The sequence below is a fragment of the Centruroides sculpturatus genome, unplaced genomic scaffold, assembly GCF_000671375.1.
Source record: "Centruroides sculpturatus isolate CEXI.00-Female unplaced genomic scaffold, Cexi_2.0 scaffold472, whole genome shotgun sequence".
In the NCBI taxonomy this organism is placed as follows: Eukaryota; Metazoa; Arthropoda; class Arachnida; order Scorpiones; family Buthidae; genus Centruroides; species Centruroides sculpturatus.
In genome coordinates, this window is record NW_019384645.1 from 489469 (window position 1) to 509193 (window position 19725).

A 19725-nucleotide genomic window follows, 5' to 3' on the forward strand; every position below is an offset into this window, starting at 1 on the left:
TTTGCTGTAGAACACGCTACACGACTCTTCTTGGGATTACACGTGAGGACTCACGACAGAAAAAAGGTATACAAACGTAGATTTGTATACCTTTGCCTCTAGGATAATTCAATAAATATAGAAATTATAGAAGGGGACAAGTGCATAGATTTGTATCAATTTATCTAAGGTAAGGCATGTAAAAATACAGAAAAAATCATAAATTATGTAGAAATACAATGTAAAAACTTAATTATAATATTCTCTACGTATGTTACGTTTGAATAAATTATTTACATTTAAAATATAAACTAATCTATTCCTTAATTAAGCATATATATATATATCTATAGAACTTTATATAACTTTACGTATGACTCGATTCTTTACATTCACTTTCAGTAGCCATTGATTTAAGAGGCAGCTGAAGCGTATCGCATCTTGGGTGGTCTTCTTAGATAAAAACTTTTTAAATCATTCGCTAAAAATAATCAAATATATTATAAAGGTGCCATCTTATATACGAATTTTATATATAAAATATAAAATTTATAGATAAGTAATTGTATAATAAGTGATTCATCAGGTGAGTAATGTATAAACGCAAATATTTATTAAAAATTCCGTATTAATTCCTTAAAATATTTATAATTAATATATATACATATTATTTTCTAATAATAATATAAAATTTTCGATAGAATTTTAACCGATTTCTCACAATTTTTCGATTTATTTCGAGAAAGAAATCTTAATACTGGTGTGAGAGGAATCGTGATGCTGCTATTAAACTTGTGATAATGTATATGTAATTTTTTAGATTATAGGAACATCTACCGACAGACAGACTTACACCTTTTATATTCTTTCGACTAGCGAAAAATTATAAATTATAAAAATGTATTAAAAAATAAAAGAATTTATTAAGGGTATAAAGTTGATTAAATGATAATTGTTATACTGTATTTGTTTATCATAAGAATTAAATTATACTATTCATGTATATAAATATATATATAAAGTATGATCGTATTATAGATAATCTCTATAAATCCTATACAGATTAAGGGATTAATTTATAGTTACATATACATATTTATATCTATAATTACAAATTTAGAAGATAAACTGTCTAAAAAGGTATGTTTTACATATATTTTTCGATTTATTACAGTGTAAATTTAACTGCAAATTAATACAAGTTATAAATCTGAAAAAATACATTTAAAATTTAACATCTTTATCAAGAATTTCACTTGAATATTATCTCATTTGAAATTCTTTTCTTCCTTATCTCATTCATCACTGTGTGATAATGTCAAGGTAATTGGAAATTTTCACAGATTCAGATAAGATATTTCATGTTTTCATCACTCCTTATCATTTGTCAATTAGAAATAGTTTATTGAAATTAAAGAAAATAGTTTATTGAAAAATTAATTTATATTAAATTTTATAATATATTATCGCAGTAAATCGATTATGAAAGGAAATATAATCGTAGAAGATGGACACATTCCAAAAGAGTACAATTTTCTATTTTTAGGAGCTCGTGATCTACTAGTTGGGAAGTTACCATAAAGTTATTTATAAAATAATAATAAATCTAACGAATTGATAATATAAATTTCACTCTATAATGAAATTTTATTATATTAGTTATTCAAATTAGTCACATATGAGTGAATTAAAACTTTATTTTAATAGAAAAATCGGATTTAAAACGCACATTCCGAATCAACAAGTAACGTAAGAAAATGAAGTAAAATTTTATAAACTTTTGAGTGCTTATATGCATGTATATGTATGCAGGGTGGTCCAAAAGTCAGTTAACCGTGTAAATTACAAGAAGGGATTACAGAAAAGCCATAATTCAATTTGTTAAAGCGTTATAATAGGCTATAAACATACTCTATATAACGTAGCCTATAGGCTATATGGCAGGGAAGAGAATATATAAAGGCTCATAAATTTAAAATGAAGTAAGAAATGAATAAATTACATTACGATTAAGGATAATTTATGTATTCGAGTATAAATATTATTAGATTTGTTAATAATGATCCTGAAAACTGCAAAGGAAGTTTAAATAATAGAATTAACCCCACGAGTTGGATGCCCGAACCTCTTTAAATTAAACACTTTAAACACTATAAATGATACTTGAAGTGTTAATGTACTTTAAACTGACACTTTAACACTAAATTTTATCATTTTAACACTAAATTTCGACTCTCGAAGGTCTAAATGACACTTTCAAATGACATTTAGGCCTTCGAATGTTAAAAAAAAGTCATAATTAAGTGCTCTAAAACGTCTTAATTATAATTAATATATATTTTTAGAGAAGTTATTTAATTGCTTTTTCTTCTTTTTATTAGAAACACTTCTCGAAATTCGATGTTTTTGTAGACTATTTAGTGTCGAACTTATTAAAATTCATTATTTAAAATATAAAGGAATAAATTTATAATTATTTAATATTTTTTGCTAAATTATTTTTTATATTTTTAGAGTAAAAACGAAGCTTTACAAAATGTCTGCATTAAAAAAAATCCTCTTCAAAAAATACAATGAACGGAAATAAGGGCATTCATTTAGATCCAACACGAGATAATATATTTTTTTTTAATTCAAAAATAAATTGATGATCATTTTAATTAAATATTGTTAATCACTTATATTTAATGCTTTAACAAATTATACAATTAATTAAAAATGTTAATTGGATTTTGTAATGCGTTGATTATAATTAATTTCTTTTACAGAATTATAATGTATATTTATACCTTTTTATTGAATTTTTTAAATCGATTTTAATATACATTTAATCTTTAAAAAAAGAGTTTTTATGATTTTATTATAATAATTACTTAAAATTTATTATTATTTTTAAATAAATATAGGTTATACAATATTTAAATTGTTACAAAATTTTATTTANTCTCTTTGGAAAAATTTAATGAAAAAAGAATTAGAAGGAAAAAGTGATATTCATTGTTTCGCCTGGAATTAGAATGTTTCTTATAATAAAATTAAGTTATTTAAATTAAGACTCTATTGTTTTAATTATGAATATTTAAAATACATTTTTAATGAATTAATTTAATTAAAATTAATATGAAAATAATTAAAAATGCAAAGTTTCGCATCAATAACGCTCTGTGAAAGATTTGTTTTAGAATAAATCAATTTAATATGTCTAGATTCATCTAAGCTTAGAAATTACTTGGAATTTCATTAAATCTCAAGAGAAATCCTATTTGCTGACAAATTCTTACATAATTTAATGGTAAACTCTTAATAAGAGGCTATTTATTATTCAACATGTCGTTATATCGAATCAAGTTACCTCAAAATTGCTAATTTTTTAAATGCAAAAGATGATTTAGATATTAATTGATGGGATAATCTGTTATATATAAAATCTTATAATCTATAATGAACCCACTCCCCCAAAAAAAGACTTGAACTGAATCATACTGTGTATGAAGAATTCACTGTAAAGAGTAGCAAAGACCGACAAAATTGTTCACTATATCGAGTGATCAATATGTGTAATGCCCTATAATTGTATCCAGTAAAGTGTTTAATTCTTTAATTCCTGAAAAATCCCTCGAATAGACAACTTGATTGGCGAGTAAATATAAAAATATTTATAATAATTAATCAAGTATTTACTGTAAATTTATTGTAAATTGTATAAGTAAGTTGAAAATTAAACAAATATTTTCAACTATTTATTTATCTATTTAATATATCCATTTAGAGTATGTCTTACTTCCTTTATCAACATATTTACCATTTAATTTTCTCATATATTATTTTAAAAATGTAATTTTTCTTAAAGCTCATTGAGATGAATCCATAGAAGGGCTTTATTTGCATAAGCAAAGGATTTCTATATTCACCCATAAATAATATTTAGAGAATATCGTTTAACAATTCCAATTCTTAAGATATCTCTCGAGTAAAATCTTATTCTTGTAGTTAATTTCCTGTTTTAATATATAATATAATATTATATATTAAAAGCTCTCAACCGTTTAGCAATTTTCAATCGGTTCATTAATTTCGTCTGTCATCTCTAGAATATTATCCTTGATGATTAAATCCTTATATTAATGGACTTACTTACCTTCACAAACTGAAGGACATTTTTTCTCACTTCTCAAGATTAGATCTGTTATATTTCCTATTAGATAAATCAATAATAACTTTCTGTACAGTTACACGTTGTTTTTAACTATATATTGTAATGGGCCTATGGCTATATAAATAAATCTTTAAACTTATATACATGCACACACCTGTAGAACGTACAGTACAGTACAACATAATATATCTAAATAGATTTACTTTTACAACAATATCTGATGACCCTCTTGATATCTGTATATCTATACTTGTAACAGAAATATATTTTGAAGATTATTTTCTACTACACTGGAACCTGCTAATGTGACCACTGAAGGGACAATTACTTTATGCAGGTGGTCGCATTAACAGGTTTTACTGTATTTCTAAATTATTAATCAAATACTAGTACTGTATATTAGAATATTACTAAAATTCTATTAAAAATGCGACTAAACTACACAATTTATACTTAAAATATTTTAATTAAATTGTTTTAAAGTATAAATTATGTAGTTACAATTGAAAATTTATGTTATAGGCCTATAACTCTAAACATCATTACCTTATTTATGTGTTTAAATAAAATTTTTAAAAATGTGCTATTAATGCATATAATAAATATGTCAAATAATATAACACATAAATTAATAAAAAATATAAAAAAATAAACGGATAATATAATTTACCAAGCTGTCTACGAAGATAATTAAGAGATTTTCACTCCGAAAACAAAAGATAACTTAAGGCTATTACTCCATTTCCAAACTGAATATTCGCTGGGGATTCTTATACTCTATTGTTAAACAAAACATAAAAAAATGCGCAGAATAATTAAACACAAATCATTATTTACATAAAAGTAATTAAAATTTCCAGTTGGACACGTAATATAGTGTTATATTTTCGTATGAATTTTCGACCGTAATCATAGAAAAAAGTCAGACAGGGGGAGGCAGACCTATAGCCTGGAGAGGTATAATAATTATTTATGATTAAGTGTTAATTTTCATCAATTTGACAATGCATTTCGTACGGGAAAGGGCTTATATAAAAATGTTTCAAACTTAAACGCTCTTAATGCTGCTGTGTTATTATGTAACGATGTAAGAAGGTTGCCTAAAGCGTTATGTTATTGAAATATTATCGTATTTACACTAATTAGGGTAATACTCCTATACTTTGCTGTTGTATTCATTCATTGCTTTATATACTTACGAGTATATTGAGTGTATGAATGAGTAAAGCTCTTACGTTGCTGCATTAAGTAACGAGGTGAGAATGTCGTTTATATACTATAATAACATTATATATAACTTAATATTAATTTTATTCATTGAACTATACTCTTAAGTAATTTTTATACAATTTATACTCATAATATACATTAATTTACCTGATAATATTTAATGATATAAGTTACTAAATAATTGTGTTGTAATATTTACATACTGTAAAACATTAATTAAAATATTTATGTCCTTTAAAAACTTTTCATAAGATATTCTTTCTCTTATTTTCTGTTTTTTTAAGTAATTTATTCATATTTATCTAGAATAACTCCATTTAATCATTTTTAAACACAGTTTTTAGTAATGGGACAATTAATAACACATCTACAATAATATTTTGAGTGGATTTTAGTCTATAAAATTTAATTAATTAACCAGATACAAGGTGAGTCAGTCTTCATACCAATGCAGATCACCCGAAAGGACTTAGCCTAGTGTATGTGTTTGGGCATATAACAGCAGACTCACCGTATATATGTTTATGCATTCAGTTAATGGTACCCATGTAGATCATACTGTGTGACTTATAAGAAAGTAAACTCTTTATATGAAGACAAAAATCTGTACTGTACAATACATTTTAACTTTATATAATTAGAAAATATACTTTCTATTTGTGATGTTTTAACTGAAAAGTATAGGGGGTGACTATAGATTTTGGGACACTACTACACTTCAAGATTTCATAAAGATGTTTCTTATACTTATGCCAATTTCTTCGTTATAAATCAATCCAAAATTCAGGCCTATTCTTAGACCCATACCAAATTCTATAGAGTTTGAGACGTAATAAATTTACATTTAAATTACTTTAGACGAAACTTTGAAAGGTTATAAATTATTTTTATTTTTTAATCGGTGTTTAACTGGCGCAATCTTTTATAAAATATGTTTTTTTAGGGAATTCCCCATTTTAAACTAGATTCTCTTTTATTTTTCCTATTGAAATAAACCCTTAGGGTATTTTAAAATTAAACAAAAATCACGTAATTGCAGCTGCAAAATTAGCAGATGTTTTAAATTTTCGTGGCGACTTTTTACATTTTACAGCTTCTACATTTACTTCTAAAACTTAACAAAGAATTGGACATTTAATTCTTTATTTTTTTTCTTAATTACAAATAAAAAATAAACGAGTTAAATAATTATATTTTTAACTTTAAAATTCAAAGAAGTATCACAATATCTCTAGATGAACTGGATTTATCAATCAGGAATTTAAAAATGAAATCAGCTCCCGGAACAGACTTAATTACCACCAAATTTATTAAACTTCTTCCGCCGACGGGCAGGCAGGTACTACTTGATTTCTATAACTATTTTTATAATAACTCTACTTATCCAAAATCTTGGAATTTAGCNATATTTAAAAAAATCACCATTAAATCAAGTAATATTAATATTATAAACAATCATAATGATCGTTTCATTCAAACAGTTATTCATCCGTTAAGTCGTTATCTGATTGGTTAAAATCACGTATGGCACATCCTCTTATCTACGGTAAATGGGAGGTAACTGAATCTCGTGATTGGCATGTTTCGTCGACTGATACTAAGCCACGCCCATTCCAGCATTACTAGATCAAAAGAGATTTCTCTTTTCCGTGATAATTCCCTTATAAAAGCCCAATCGTCATCGATGTAAAAACTACCTTTTTACGCCATAAAATATCCCCCGTTTTATATATTTTTCTTGTATTTAAAATGTCGTAAAGTTTAAAGAAATTTATTTTATAAACAGGAAATTAATTCGATAGCTTATTTATTTATTTAGTTTATTTTCAAATCGGAAGTGTGTGTGTGTGTCTATGTGTTTTTGTTTTTTAGAAGACACTGGTTCGAACGGTCGACACCAGGTGGCGTTAATGGTTGTTCCCCAAAAAACAGGCATTTTATAGGAAGGTGGCGGAAGATGAAATAGTAAATGAAGTGGGTCCTGTCGACTTTCGTTTGATTTTTTTATCCCCCACTTTTTTTTTACTTTTATTTATTTAATTTTTTTTAGTCGATGAATGCTCTTCGTTATCAGATGACTCCATTATTTTTCCATCCATTTTATTATCCAGTTAATGGTNGATGGTATCAATAAAAACCAGGTGTTTCTTATAAAATACATTTTTTTGATAAATAAATTATTCATTAAATAATTGTTTCTACTAATTGTAAGTAATAATACACTATACGTAACATACCATACATATATCGTGTTTCCTACTATATTAAGGTACTAAATACAGACACACACTTTATATATAGCCTAAAAAATACATTATTTAGATTTTTAGCAGTATCTAAAATATGAATTGAATAGAATCAAAATGATATAAGTTATATTAGTAAATTTCTTAGAAAATTTCTGTATTTTTCGATAGGGTGGAGTTTTACGTGACGTGTAATAAAAGCTTTAAGATAACGAAGGAAGAAACGGGACAATTTAACACTAACAGCTACTTGGAGGTGACATTATTAAGTTATTGGGCATCACGCTAGTTCCACCCAAAGAATAAAAGCAACTGAAACAATGGCGCCTTCCGTCTCCACCTCATAGACTAACAGTCTCCGAAAATTATACTAACTTCACTTCTATATAATTTAACATATACCTAATAATATACTATATAAATGCTCACACTTGGATACATAATAAGGATATGTTATGTAGGGTTTTTTTTATTTTTTTTTAATTCATAAAAGTCGACAACCCTACACAATTTTTGTAGCTTTGCGGTGTTTCTACGGTGTTAATTTTCATAAAAACCTGTTTCCTATGTTAATTAAGTTTTTAAGATAGTTTATTGGGTTTATAATGTTTTTTCGTACATCATTATGAACGACAAACAACAGTGAGGATGATGTACTGTACTGTACAGTACATCATTGTATGATGTATGAGGAGTGTCTTCTTAATATAATACAAAAAAAAATCAGTTATTTTAATCAAATAATTTAAATATCAAGACTTAAATACTTTATAAATTTATATTATATTTGAAGAATAATTTATATAAATCGTTATAATAAAAATATTTGATACTTTTATCTTGTGTTAGATATTAAGCTATCGTATTAAGTACTATTATTTTAAGTATTTTAGACATTATTTTAGATATATTAGGAACAGAATTCTGTATTTTGTTCGGTTTAATTATTTATTAAGGTTATTACAAGTCAAATTTTGAAACGAACGTCACTTAAAATTGTACTGGTGTTCTGTTTAATCCATTTTATATAAAGTAATGACAACCAGTAATTAAATATGTGAATAATTCATATTAATAACGTTAAAAAGTATCATAAAAGCCAGCTAATGTTTAACCAGCGTTTAAAATAGATCAACAGAGTAAACTAGTAAACTAGTGTTTAACCAGTGTTTAATATAGATCAACGAAGAATTAAAGATATTATAGATGCATAAATCCCTATCTAATAGTAACGAATGAAAGATGTCACAAGTGGACTATACCCAAATCACATTTACAACACCTTTCATTCACTGTTAAAATAAACTGGCACACAGATTTGTGCCCAATTCACGCCTGGAACGTACGAAGGATATTACAATTTTTAATTTATGGCTAATTCATTTTTAAAGGAAAGAGATTTGCATGAAAAATTGATAATTATAATGCTGATACTTCTTGATATATGATAAAATTATAGATTATCATCTATATAATTCGATTATATCATATAGGACTAGACTGTAAATAATTAAAGTTTGTATAGTTTAATCTGATGATTACGATATTTTTAATGTTAGACACTTAATAATTATACTATATTATCATAATAATATTCTAGTGTACTCCTTCGTTTAAACATTCTGTAAATAATTTTAATTAAATTAAGTTATTTTTATTATAATTTTAAAGAAATTATACGGAAAAGTGTCCTTTACAAAAAAATAAAGCGATTTACTTTAAAAAAAATCATTATAATGGATATAAAAATCTTAACATTTTACAGAAAATAATATAATTTTATAGCCTATAGGCCTATAATAATTGCTCATTTAAGAAGCTATTTTGATGTAAACGTTATAAATTTTATTTAAAAAACGAAATAATGTTAAAAATATAAGGGAATTAATGTAAATTTACCGCTTATAACAGAATTATTTGCTATCATTTAATGATTTAGAAAATATGGATAATTACATTTAAATTTTTGAAAAGAAACTAAATTTAAGTTTATATATTTTTTCAATGGGAGCTATTTCAAGAGAATATTAAGGTTACAAATAAATTATTTTTTCCTGTTTATTTACTTAATTCTTTAGTAGACCTACTTATATTGCCAAGTAACATCAATCACTAAAATAGCTGTAGAAAATGAATTTCTCTAATAAGATTTCCCTTCTTTCTACAGTAGAATTGTAGGATACAGCTTAATCATAATTAAACAATATTATATTGTTCTAAAACGAATTATAATTATCTAAATAACTACTATTTGGGAGACTAATTAACTATTAAGTGAGTACTAACAACTAACTAACTTAGGTAGGATATAGGAGTTTACTTATCTTTATTACTGATGAAATCCTAAATTAAGTACTTTTTTAGTTATTAAAATGTTTTCTAAAGAAATATTTTGTCATTTCATCTTAACCTGAGTGTGGCATATGCTAATTTACATGAAAATTATTAATGTTAGATGGATTCTGTAAAGTACTGTACAGTACAGCTCTTGTTCTTAATACACTAGCGTGAATGTTTCGATTGTGTTGAAATATTGAAGATTTATCTTATAAGATTTCTAGAAATTATACTAATTACAGAGAAGACAATTAGCATTTTTACATAGGTACAGTACAGTACATTACATTACGTACAGACCTTCTCTCGTATATACCCTGTACAGTACAGTACATATATATACAGGCATTGTACTACAGACATTCTAGTAATCCTTGATTTTAATTGATAAATTCGTATCTTGTAATTTTTCTAGTGTATATGGTGTGTAAATTGCTTATTAGATAGCTAATTTAATTTATGTGCTTTATTAATCAGTGTAAATGTCTACTTTATTATGAGAAAATTAATTCTAAACTTAGGCCTATATTTAAACTGTATAGAATTAAAACTTATATTAATTTGATTTAGTGGCAAAAAATCAAGAACTTTTATATTAATTCTGGTTATAAACTATCTGAACAAAGATTTTTCAGTCTGATTTGATGCATTACATCTCATTTATTATTGTAAATTATAATAATACTCAGAATTTTTAATCCTTTTAAAGTATTATAACATTTTATTAAATGCTACAATATTTATTATAATTATTTTCTCACTAAATTTAGTAGAAAATGGAGCTTTTAGTGCAAAATTTCTGATGCTTTATTCACTAATTCTTATGTAATTATTCGATATCGAAGCAAAGGAACATACAAATTATCATAAATTAGCTTTAAAAAATAATTTAATAATTATTTTTATAACTTAAAATATATTAAATTTAATAATTAAAAGCGTAATATAATTAAAATTAACAGAATCAGGATATAAAATTTTATTAAGTGCAACAATGGAGTAAGGTTTTGATATGAGTACATTTAAGAAGCTTTTACTCAATTATTTATGAATTTTTTAAACGAATTTTTTACCATACTTCATGTAAACACACAAAATTTGGTATTTGTATACTTTACTTCATTATAATTTATTAAATTTAGAAATATTATGTGAACCTAAGTAAGTCCTCACAGGCCTATAAGTTATCAAAGAATTTATATCTTTATTAAACTAAGTTTACTTATAATTTATATAATATCTTTAACTGTATTTTATGGTGTATTTTATCATATAAAAAGCTTACTATTATACAAAACACATTTTAATAATTTTTTAAGTTATAAATTAAATAATTTTATATATAAAATAAGTTTACGAATTTTTATGAAAGTTTTATTTTAAATGTTTATTTTTACATAAAATAATAAAGTAGACATTTTGTCTTTATCATAATATAAAAATCGACTTTATGTTTTGAAGATTTGATAAAATATTTGGCCATAATTCTTAATTAATTTTAGAAAAATGCAAGAGGGATTTCGTGTAGTTTTATTTTAAAGATAGAAGTTTCACACAAGACTTTACTAAATGGCCCTTATCACGTCTTAATCCACCTTAGAGAATCAATTTGCTTTTTATGTTATCGCCATTTACACTTTTCAAATCGTTAAGTGCCCATTCCACACCCATATCTAAGCTCTCAAGTTAAAAAAAATCAATTAACAGTTTTATAAAGCTTCAATTTTCCATAATATCACGCTTATAAATTGGTTATTTCATCTAACAAATCGATGAATATAGTAGAAACTTGTTTTATCTGATAGATTTTTTTCTGTTATATTTCTATAAATTAATTTATTATTATTAAATTTAATAGAAAATGGAGCTTCTAGTGCAAAATTTCTAATGATTTATCCATTATTTCTTATGTAATTATTCAGTATTCAAGAAGAGGAATACAAAGATGATCATAGTTTATTGTTAAAAAAATAATTTTATAATTATTTTTATGACTTAAAATATATTATATTTAAAAATAGACTTAATATTATTCAAATTGAATTATATATTTTTTATTCTCGATAATTTCTAACGTAATGTTGATAATCTCTTACCTACAGACTGTGTAGTTATAGCCTATAGATATCAATACAGATAATTGTAGGTAGGGCCACCAGAGAATGGAGAACTGTCGGTGCAAAGACTATTCTTGGCCCTCCTTTCGGAGGTCCTACTTATACAAACAGCAAATAAATTAATGCCTACGGTCTAAGTTGTTTCATTGTTTGAAAAAAGTAATCAGAAAACAAACAATATTTAAATTTTCCTTCCTCCGATGGGCCCCCTAAAAGCTTATTCTCCGTCTGCACTCCCTCTCGTAGGGCCTGGTTGTAGATATAGTACTATACATGTAATTTTTATAGGCCTGTACTTATTTAATTAACATCTGTATAACTAATTTAACCATATGTTATAATACAATAACGAATATTTTGCATATCAAAGAAATAATTTAGGCCTTTTGCTAATTAAAAATGCCTTGTTTATTGCATAAATAACACGTGTAAAAGCACATATTTTTATTTAAAAAGTTACTATATTTTTCTCATTTTAATACTAGAAAATTTGAAATTTTGATTGTTTTAAGTGTGTCTAAATTCACAATTTGTCGCCAGTTTTCTTACAGATTTGTTGAATTTCTCGTAAAAAAATACGGTCAACTGATTTTTGAGCCACCCTGTATACGATTCGGTTTAATTATAATTAACGAAATTAAATGAATTTTTATAATTATAATTTAGAAAATAATATATTTTAGACATAAGCTATAGCTTTTGTTATAAAGTGAAAATAATAAAATATAATGTTAAATTACGCTCTTTTTTTTAATAAATTGCCATTTAAATTTGATTTAAATTAACGAGAATTAAGTGTTATCAATTTAAAAAATAATAATAATAATTTAAACGTTAAAATTATTTAAAATAATCGAATTTTTTAAAGAATTTTCTATAGATTGGTTTACAGTACTTGAGATTAGTCCACTTTCTACAGTTAAATTTTCCTAAAAATAATAAAATTATATAGATTTTTAAAATCATTTTTATATTATAATAGTTATTAATTAATAAAATAATTTGAAATTTTAATTATGAAGCGTAAAATTCTTAATTTTTTCCTCCTCTTCTCTTCAATCTGATGTCACCATAGAAAACATTTGCTCGTGATGATGAAGACTTTATTAATACTTTCTATTTTAAAAAAAAACTGAAAATTTTTATTGACAATATGCAAATTGCTTAGAAAGTTTTATAGCCTTTATAGAAAAATAAGACATTAAATATATTATTGTTTTTTATAGTTTCTTCCAGATGAAGTCACTTTTACTATTTTTAGAGATCGTGCTACAGATGATTGCATCAAAAAATATCTCCATTGGCTTAAAAACTTTATTCTTTCTGATTTTCTAGCTGTATACAGAGTGGTCCAAAAATCAGTTAACCAATGTAAAAGTCATTTCTTGCCTTATTCAAATTGTATAGAGACTTTAATCGTTTGTTTTTATCACGTTTCTAATAACTTCTAATAAAAAATATTGATAATACCAAGAATTAAACTTAATTTATTGTTTATGGTATAATAATTTCGTCATTTCTAAATTGTAGCAATTTTCTCTATATTTTCGGACGACGGGGTAGCTCGCGACTACCGAGTTGAGTAATGAATATATATTTTATTAATGGAGCGATCTTTCAACGTTCTAAAATAGTGATTACTGACTAATAAAAGCACGATAGGCTGTCATAAAGTATAAAATTTTATTACTTTTTTAAGTATTTAAGCTTTTAAGAAAAGATTTAGTTTATATTTAATTAATAAGCTTGTAAAGTCTTATTAACAGCTTGTTTTTGGTTTTAACTTTATGGTAATAGTAAAGTCTCGAAAGTAAGGGTAAAAAGGTAAAAATTAAGGGAAAATCAATGGGAAAATGTTGCTTGGCTACATATTTTGGTGGTAATTAATTTATTCTTCTTCAAAAACACACTGTTGGTCGCTGGAATTGCGTGTTCGAGGAACAGGTTGAAATTTTATGTAAAAAATTTAAAAAAAAACTTTAAATGATGCTGTCTTAACGAATAATTTATGTTTAAATATTAAATTCTTTTTAAAACCTTTTTTTAACGTCGTATTTAGCCAGCTTTGCTTCGAGTACCTTCACAAATCCTCATCAAAAACAGGAAATAATATAAAATTTAAAAAACGTATTAAATGGGATTAATTTTAATGAATTATAATCTTAATTGTAAACAAGAATTATAACATTTAATAGTTAAAAATCTAATGTAATTGCCTTTCTCTAGCGTATTTTAAGCTGTAACATAGGAAAAGCGAGAGCCTAGAACCTTCCCTATGTTATGACTCTATTAATGTGGTCTAAATATTCATTTTATTATGCAAAATACCTTTAAAGAAAGATCCTTTGATAATAATTATTAATTTTATTATTATTTTAAATATTTAATAAATTATTTTTTTGTTAATTATTCTGTCTGTTCGTTTGTCGATTCGCTTAATTTACGCCTTTAATTTATTTTTTTAGTTTAAATGTAGGGTTTTTTAAATACAGTTTTAACATAAAAACTCGAGATAAAGCAGATTATTTTAAGCTTTAAAAAAGGTTTAAATTATGTAGAAGAGATAAAAACTTTGTAAATTAAATTGGGTTAAGCTTTTGAGTGTATCTTACAAATGGAAATTGATCTGATGGTGTAATCCACGTGTGAAATGAACCGAAAACAATAGATTTTCCTTATTTACTTTTTTTTAAAAATACAGAAAAAAAATAAATATATAGCATTGGTCATTTGTACTAAATTAAAGTAAGCAGTAAAGTGGATATCATGATAAATCTTAATTTACTGTAAGATGTGACAAGAAAGCAAATGAATTCTACTATTTTAAACTGTAAGCCATGTAACATAAGGGGAAGAGAACAACTGACCATTGAAATTTCTTAGAAGATAGACTATAAATCACTCTTAAAAAAATAATTCCTGAATTTAATTATATTTCCAAGCCATAAAAAAGTAAGATTTAAATCTTTTTAAGTACTCCACCTGTTCGTCCAAAAAAAAACCCGCATCAAATTTTTTTTTTAAATATATTACTTTAAAATTATATTAAGGGGGAAAATAACATACACGTATATAAATACACACTTCTAAGTAATATTTTTCGGTTCAGTCAATGATAAATTACAATTGATGGTGGGACCGTGTGACATTTGTTGTTGGAAGTCAGTTCCTGTCATCAGTTAGTGAGTGATGGTGTTTTTGTGGTTCACCCCTACGTAGGAGGAGTAAAAATATCTCACTCTTTGTATATATTAACAATAGTTTAACAAGAAAATTGTAATATTTTTTTAAATTTATACACTAGTTTTTCTAATGGTAAATGCACAAATATTATATTAAATTAGTTCTATAATTAGATAGATTAGATGACTTATAATAACAGCTTACATTTATCAGATTGGAATAAAATTAATTTTATTAGAGAAATCCTTAATTTTATTCACTCGAAACCTGTATCGTGCATTAAATACATAATATAATAAATTATTTTAATAATTAGATGCATTCGTCTATTAAAGTTATTCAAGTTTTAACATCGCTTCAGTTTTCTCCCACGAATTTTTAAAATAAAACTTCCTAAAAATTAGAATTTTAAAAATTTATAAATATTTTTTAATATTAGAAAAATCCATATTTGTACGTTGAAGATGTGTTAAGTTAGTTCCAAGAAGCATCATCAAAAGTTCATGGAGTATGGCCACACCTCTTTGTGACGTCACCAGAGGAAGTGTGCTTCCGTGACCAGAGAGGAATTACCTCCATTTTCAGTATAAACAGCAGAGCCGATTAGAAAAGCGTTCTTGTAGAACCAACGACCATGCTGTATGACATTCCCCGACTCTATGGCGACAGTTACGGGTTCAGGAGCCGAAACTTTTGCGATTTTCTCACTTCCCGTGGGATATTGTTAAGTTTTTTTTTTTTAGGAAAAAAAACAGATTCAATCGCAAATAACATAGTCGTGAAAGGTACAAAAGGTACATGGAATAGTTCGAATGCGTTATCTGCCCATTGCACTGAACTACCTTATTTTGTAATGCTGTTTGCTTTCCTAAATATTTCTAAAATTATACCGTTTTCTTGATAAAAATTGATGGAATATTAACTTATCTAATAAAATTTTCAAAAAAACTTCAGAAAAACTCAGATTAGGTCATCGAAATATGCCTTTCACCAACTCCTATAATTAAATTATAATTATTTGTGTTGTAATCGAGCCTGAATCGCTAGATTTTAAAGTAGGGCATTGAGATCTTTTTTTTAAAACTACTTTGTTTACTTTATCAAAATTAATTTTGAAAAATATGCCAGGCTTTACTTATAAATTATTCCAATTTGATAAATATAAACTGTTATTATAGTCCGTAATCCCCTATAGGCCATAAAGCAAGAAAAATGTAAAAATAATTTCGAATTAATAACAAAAATTTTTATTGAAAATATCCTGTTTAAATGTCTGACCGAAATTATAAACTCGATTCCTATTTCCTAATTAATTAGAACTTTTTATAATGTTACGTGTTAATCCCTTTATTTATGATTTTACTATTATAGTGCCAGGTATATTCTAAATGAGGACACCATTTTTATGCTTAAAAATATTATTAAATTGTATAAATTTCGTATTATTATGGATCCTGTTTAATAGAATCCATAAAAATCATATTTTTTTGGTTGTTTAATGCGTCAAAATTACTCAGTAACTTCATGAAGATCGTCAAGATAGACTCAAAAAATCAGGATTTTCAGGTGTTTTAGGAGTCATTCATTATCAGTTTTTATCTTCAAATAATCAATCAAATTATCCTTCACATATTCATCTTATAATATTATTATTATAATAATAATAGATGCTATCCTGTTAAGGATAATTATTGATCACTAATAATCTCGATAATCTGATAAGGAATTCGGATTATAAAATTTGAATTGAATAGAAAATAATAAAGTGTATCGTTTAATTTAGACAATGATGGGTAATTTTATTACTCGGGCTTTAAAATTAGTTATTAAATTGCCCAAATTTAAGTGGTATAAAATTTAATGAGGTACATAAAAAGCGAATTAAATTATTTAAACTTTTAATTTTAATTAAATTAATACAACACAATTATTAAGAAAATAATCCCTAAAAGTTTATTACGATTAAAATTTATTTAATTCTTATTTATTTAAAAAAATTCCAACAATTTTAATGAATTTTTTTTGGTACAAAATCCAATTTTAAACTGTAAATCTAATACCCTTAATTAGTTATTAAGTTAAAGCAAATTATAACTTTAAAAAAATTTTTATTAATTATTAAAGTTATAATTTATTTTAATAAAATTTTGGTATATTTTAATAACCTAATTTAATATAAAATTATGGATAAATTAATATTATAATTTTTTATAGAGTAAATTAAACACGTGTTACTTAACTAAAAATAAATGATTGTTTATTTTTAGTGTTTTATTATATATTAAACGTTATACAAAAGCAACGACATTGCGGCACCGGCAGGTGGTAAAACTTATTCTATGTCACTATTTAGGGACTAGAGTCTAGGTGATGTTACTATATATGAGACACAGGACCAGGATAGAAAGAAGTTGACATTCCAAATGAATACTTGGCGTGTTATGCGTTATTACAAGCATGGTTCTTTCTATTCATTCTAAAAATGCAAATTCTTCTTCATTGTTTCATCTATTTTTTTTAATAATAAATTTATTTAAAAAAAAACTTAATCGCTTTAATAATATTTACATCGCGTATCTTCCCATCTTTCATTCATCTTCTCTACTTATCTCCCTACTTTAATGTATTTTAATGTAATTTAATGTATAATGTAATGAATTTTTCTTACATTTTTATTAAATAATTATAATTTTTAATATTGGAACAAAATTTAGGATATTTTTTCCTGTGTTCTTACCGTTTAATCGAGGGGATGTCACGTGTCATCTTTGTTGACTTAATTGTTTTAATACACGACTTAAAAGTTTTTGTGTTACGTTCGTTTTGTTTTCTTTTTTTTAAGTACATTTGTAAATGAAAATAATCGAAATTTGTAGCGACCAGCACGCATTCAAGGCGATTTGTGAAACAAGACCGACCTCATTCTATTAGGAGCCAATCATCTCAGGAATGTGAGCTGCCATGCGAAGGTCGGAACCAAATGACGTCATCAGGAGACGGACGGACGCATAAACTGTAGTGTATAGAACGCATTATACGTCCAACATTCGTTTTTACAGAAAAATATAGCTTAATAAGTAACGTGTGTGTGTGTGTTTGTATGCGAGTGTTACATCCCTTGTCTTCACCCCTTTGGATGTGTATAAACATCTACCTTTTTCCCTCTTTTTTTATTAAAAGTGATTCGTCAGTTTTCTTTATTTAAATCGTGAAATCGAGACCTTACTCAGGTAAGGCTTTGTCACGAGTTATTTTGAATCGCTGCTTCAATTACTGGACTCAAGCACTGTAGAAATATGGTCTTGCTTCAACAATAAAGTGATGGTAAGTGCTTTCGCTTCGATGACGATGAAATTTTCTGATTATAGATAATTTGTTTCGTAAGTTTAAAATATTTTTATGTGGAAAATTTTACGTAAAATTAGTTAAAATAAACATTTTTTTTTTCTTAGTTGTAAAGCCAACTTCACCGCACCACTCGACAAACGTGCAGCAAAGCATAACATCGCTAAATATCGATATATATAATCGGTATATAAATATATTCAACGCTTTAACAAGTCGTTTTCGACTTTAAAAATGCATTAATTAAAAAAGAAATTCATTCTTAAAACTCGCTTTTATGTAAATATTAAACAAGCGTAAACATTCTATTAGAAAGAAAAAAAACACATAATAATTTATTATTAAATTATATAAATAAATCTTATAAAATCCCGTAGTTTATATTTAAAACAAAAAAAGGATATTATAAATCTAACATTCGGCATCTTAAATTTAAAAATTCAATTAATAACGTGTCGTATAGATTCCAACATTTTAAGATAGAGTTACTCTTAACTTGTCTTTTTTTTAAGTCGATTTTTTTTAAATGCATGCGATACGTTTAAATTAATATATTATTCAAAGCACGCTTTGACTTTTGACCCGTTGTCACCTGCACATCGTAGTTAAGGTGAAGCAGTTCGGACGACGTTAAGGTGAAGGTCGTTGAAGGTAGGCAGCTTCGACATTCCAACGGACCAGAGTCAGTGGTATCCCAAAATAAACACGTTAGTGACGTCAGACGTACGCGATCTTTTTTAAATTTTCTTACCCACCCTACTCCTCTATCCCCCCTCCTCTTCTCTTTCTCTCATCTTCTATCTGCATCCCTCTCTGTCGAAGAGATGCTCGTTTGGTATGTTCACGCCCTATGCTTTTCGGTTATGCTGGTTAGTTTTTCAAAGATCTGAAGACAAGATTGATAAAAATAGTCTAGAAAATGTGACTTGAATCGTTAATTTCTTTTTTTAAATAATTATTTTATTAAAATTAATAATTATATTATGCATAAGGCAGTCGATAATCAGCATCGGTTTAATTATACTTTAATTAATTAAATTGTTAATTGATTAACTCGAATGTTCTTTCGATCGAATGAAATTACTAATTTTTTAAATAAAAAATTATTTTAATTAATATATTATTATTTTAA

General features: G+C 25.5%; 1 protein-coding gene across 1 annotated transcript in view; it reads left to right on the plus strand.

Annotated features, from left to right (window-relative positions):
• Nucleotides 1-7256: 7256 nt before the first annotated feature.
• Nucleotides 7257-19725, plus strand: part of LOC111626175 (thyroid hormone receptor beta-like) — a 27870-nt gene continuing 15401 nt past the window's right edge. The window contains exons 1-2 of the mRNA XM_023369486.1: nt 7257-7339; nt 7416-7482. Of these exons, the coding sequence (XP_023225254.1) occupies nt 7419-7482 (64 nt within the window). The 5' untranslated portion in view covers nt 7257-7339; nt 7416-7418. The remainder of the gene's footprint in view (nt 7340-7415; nt 7483-19725) is intronic.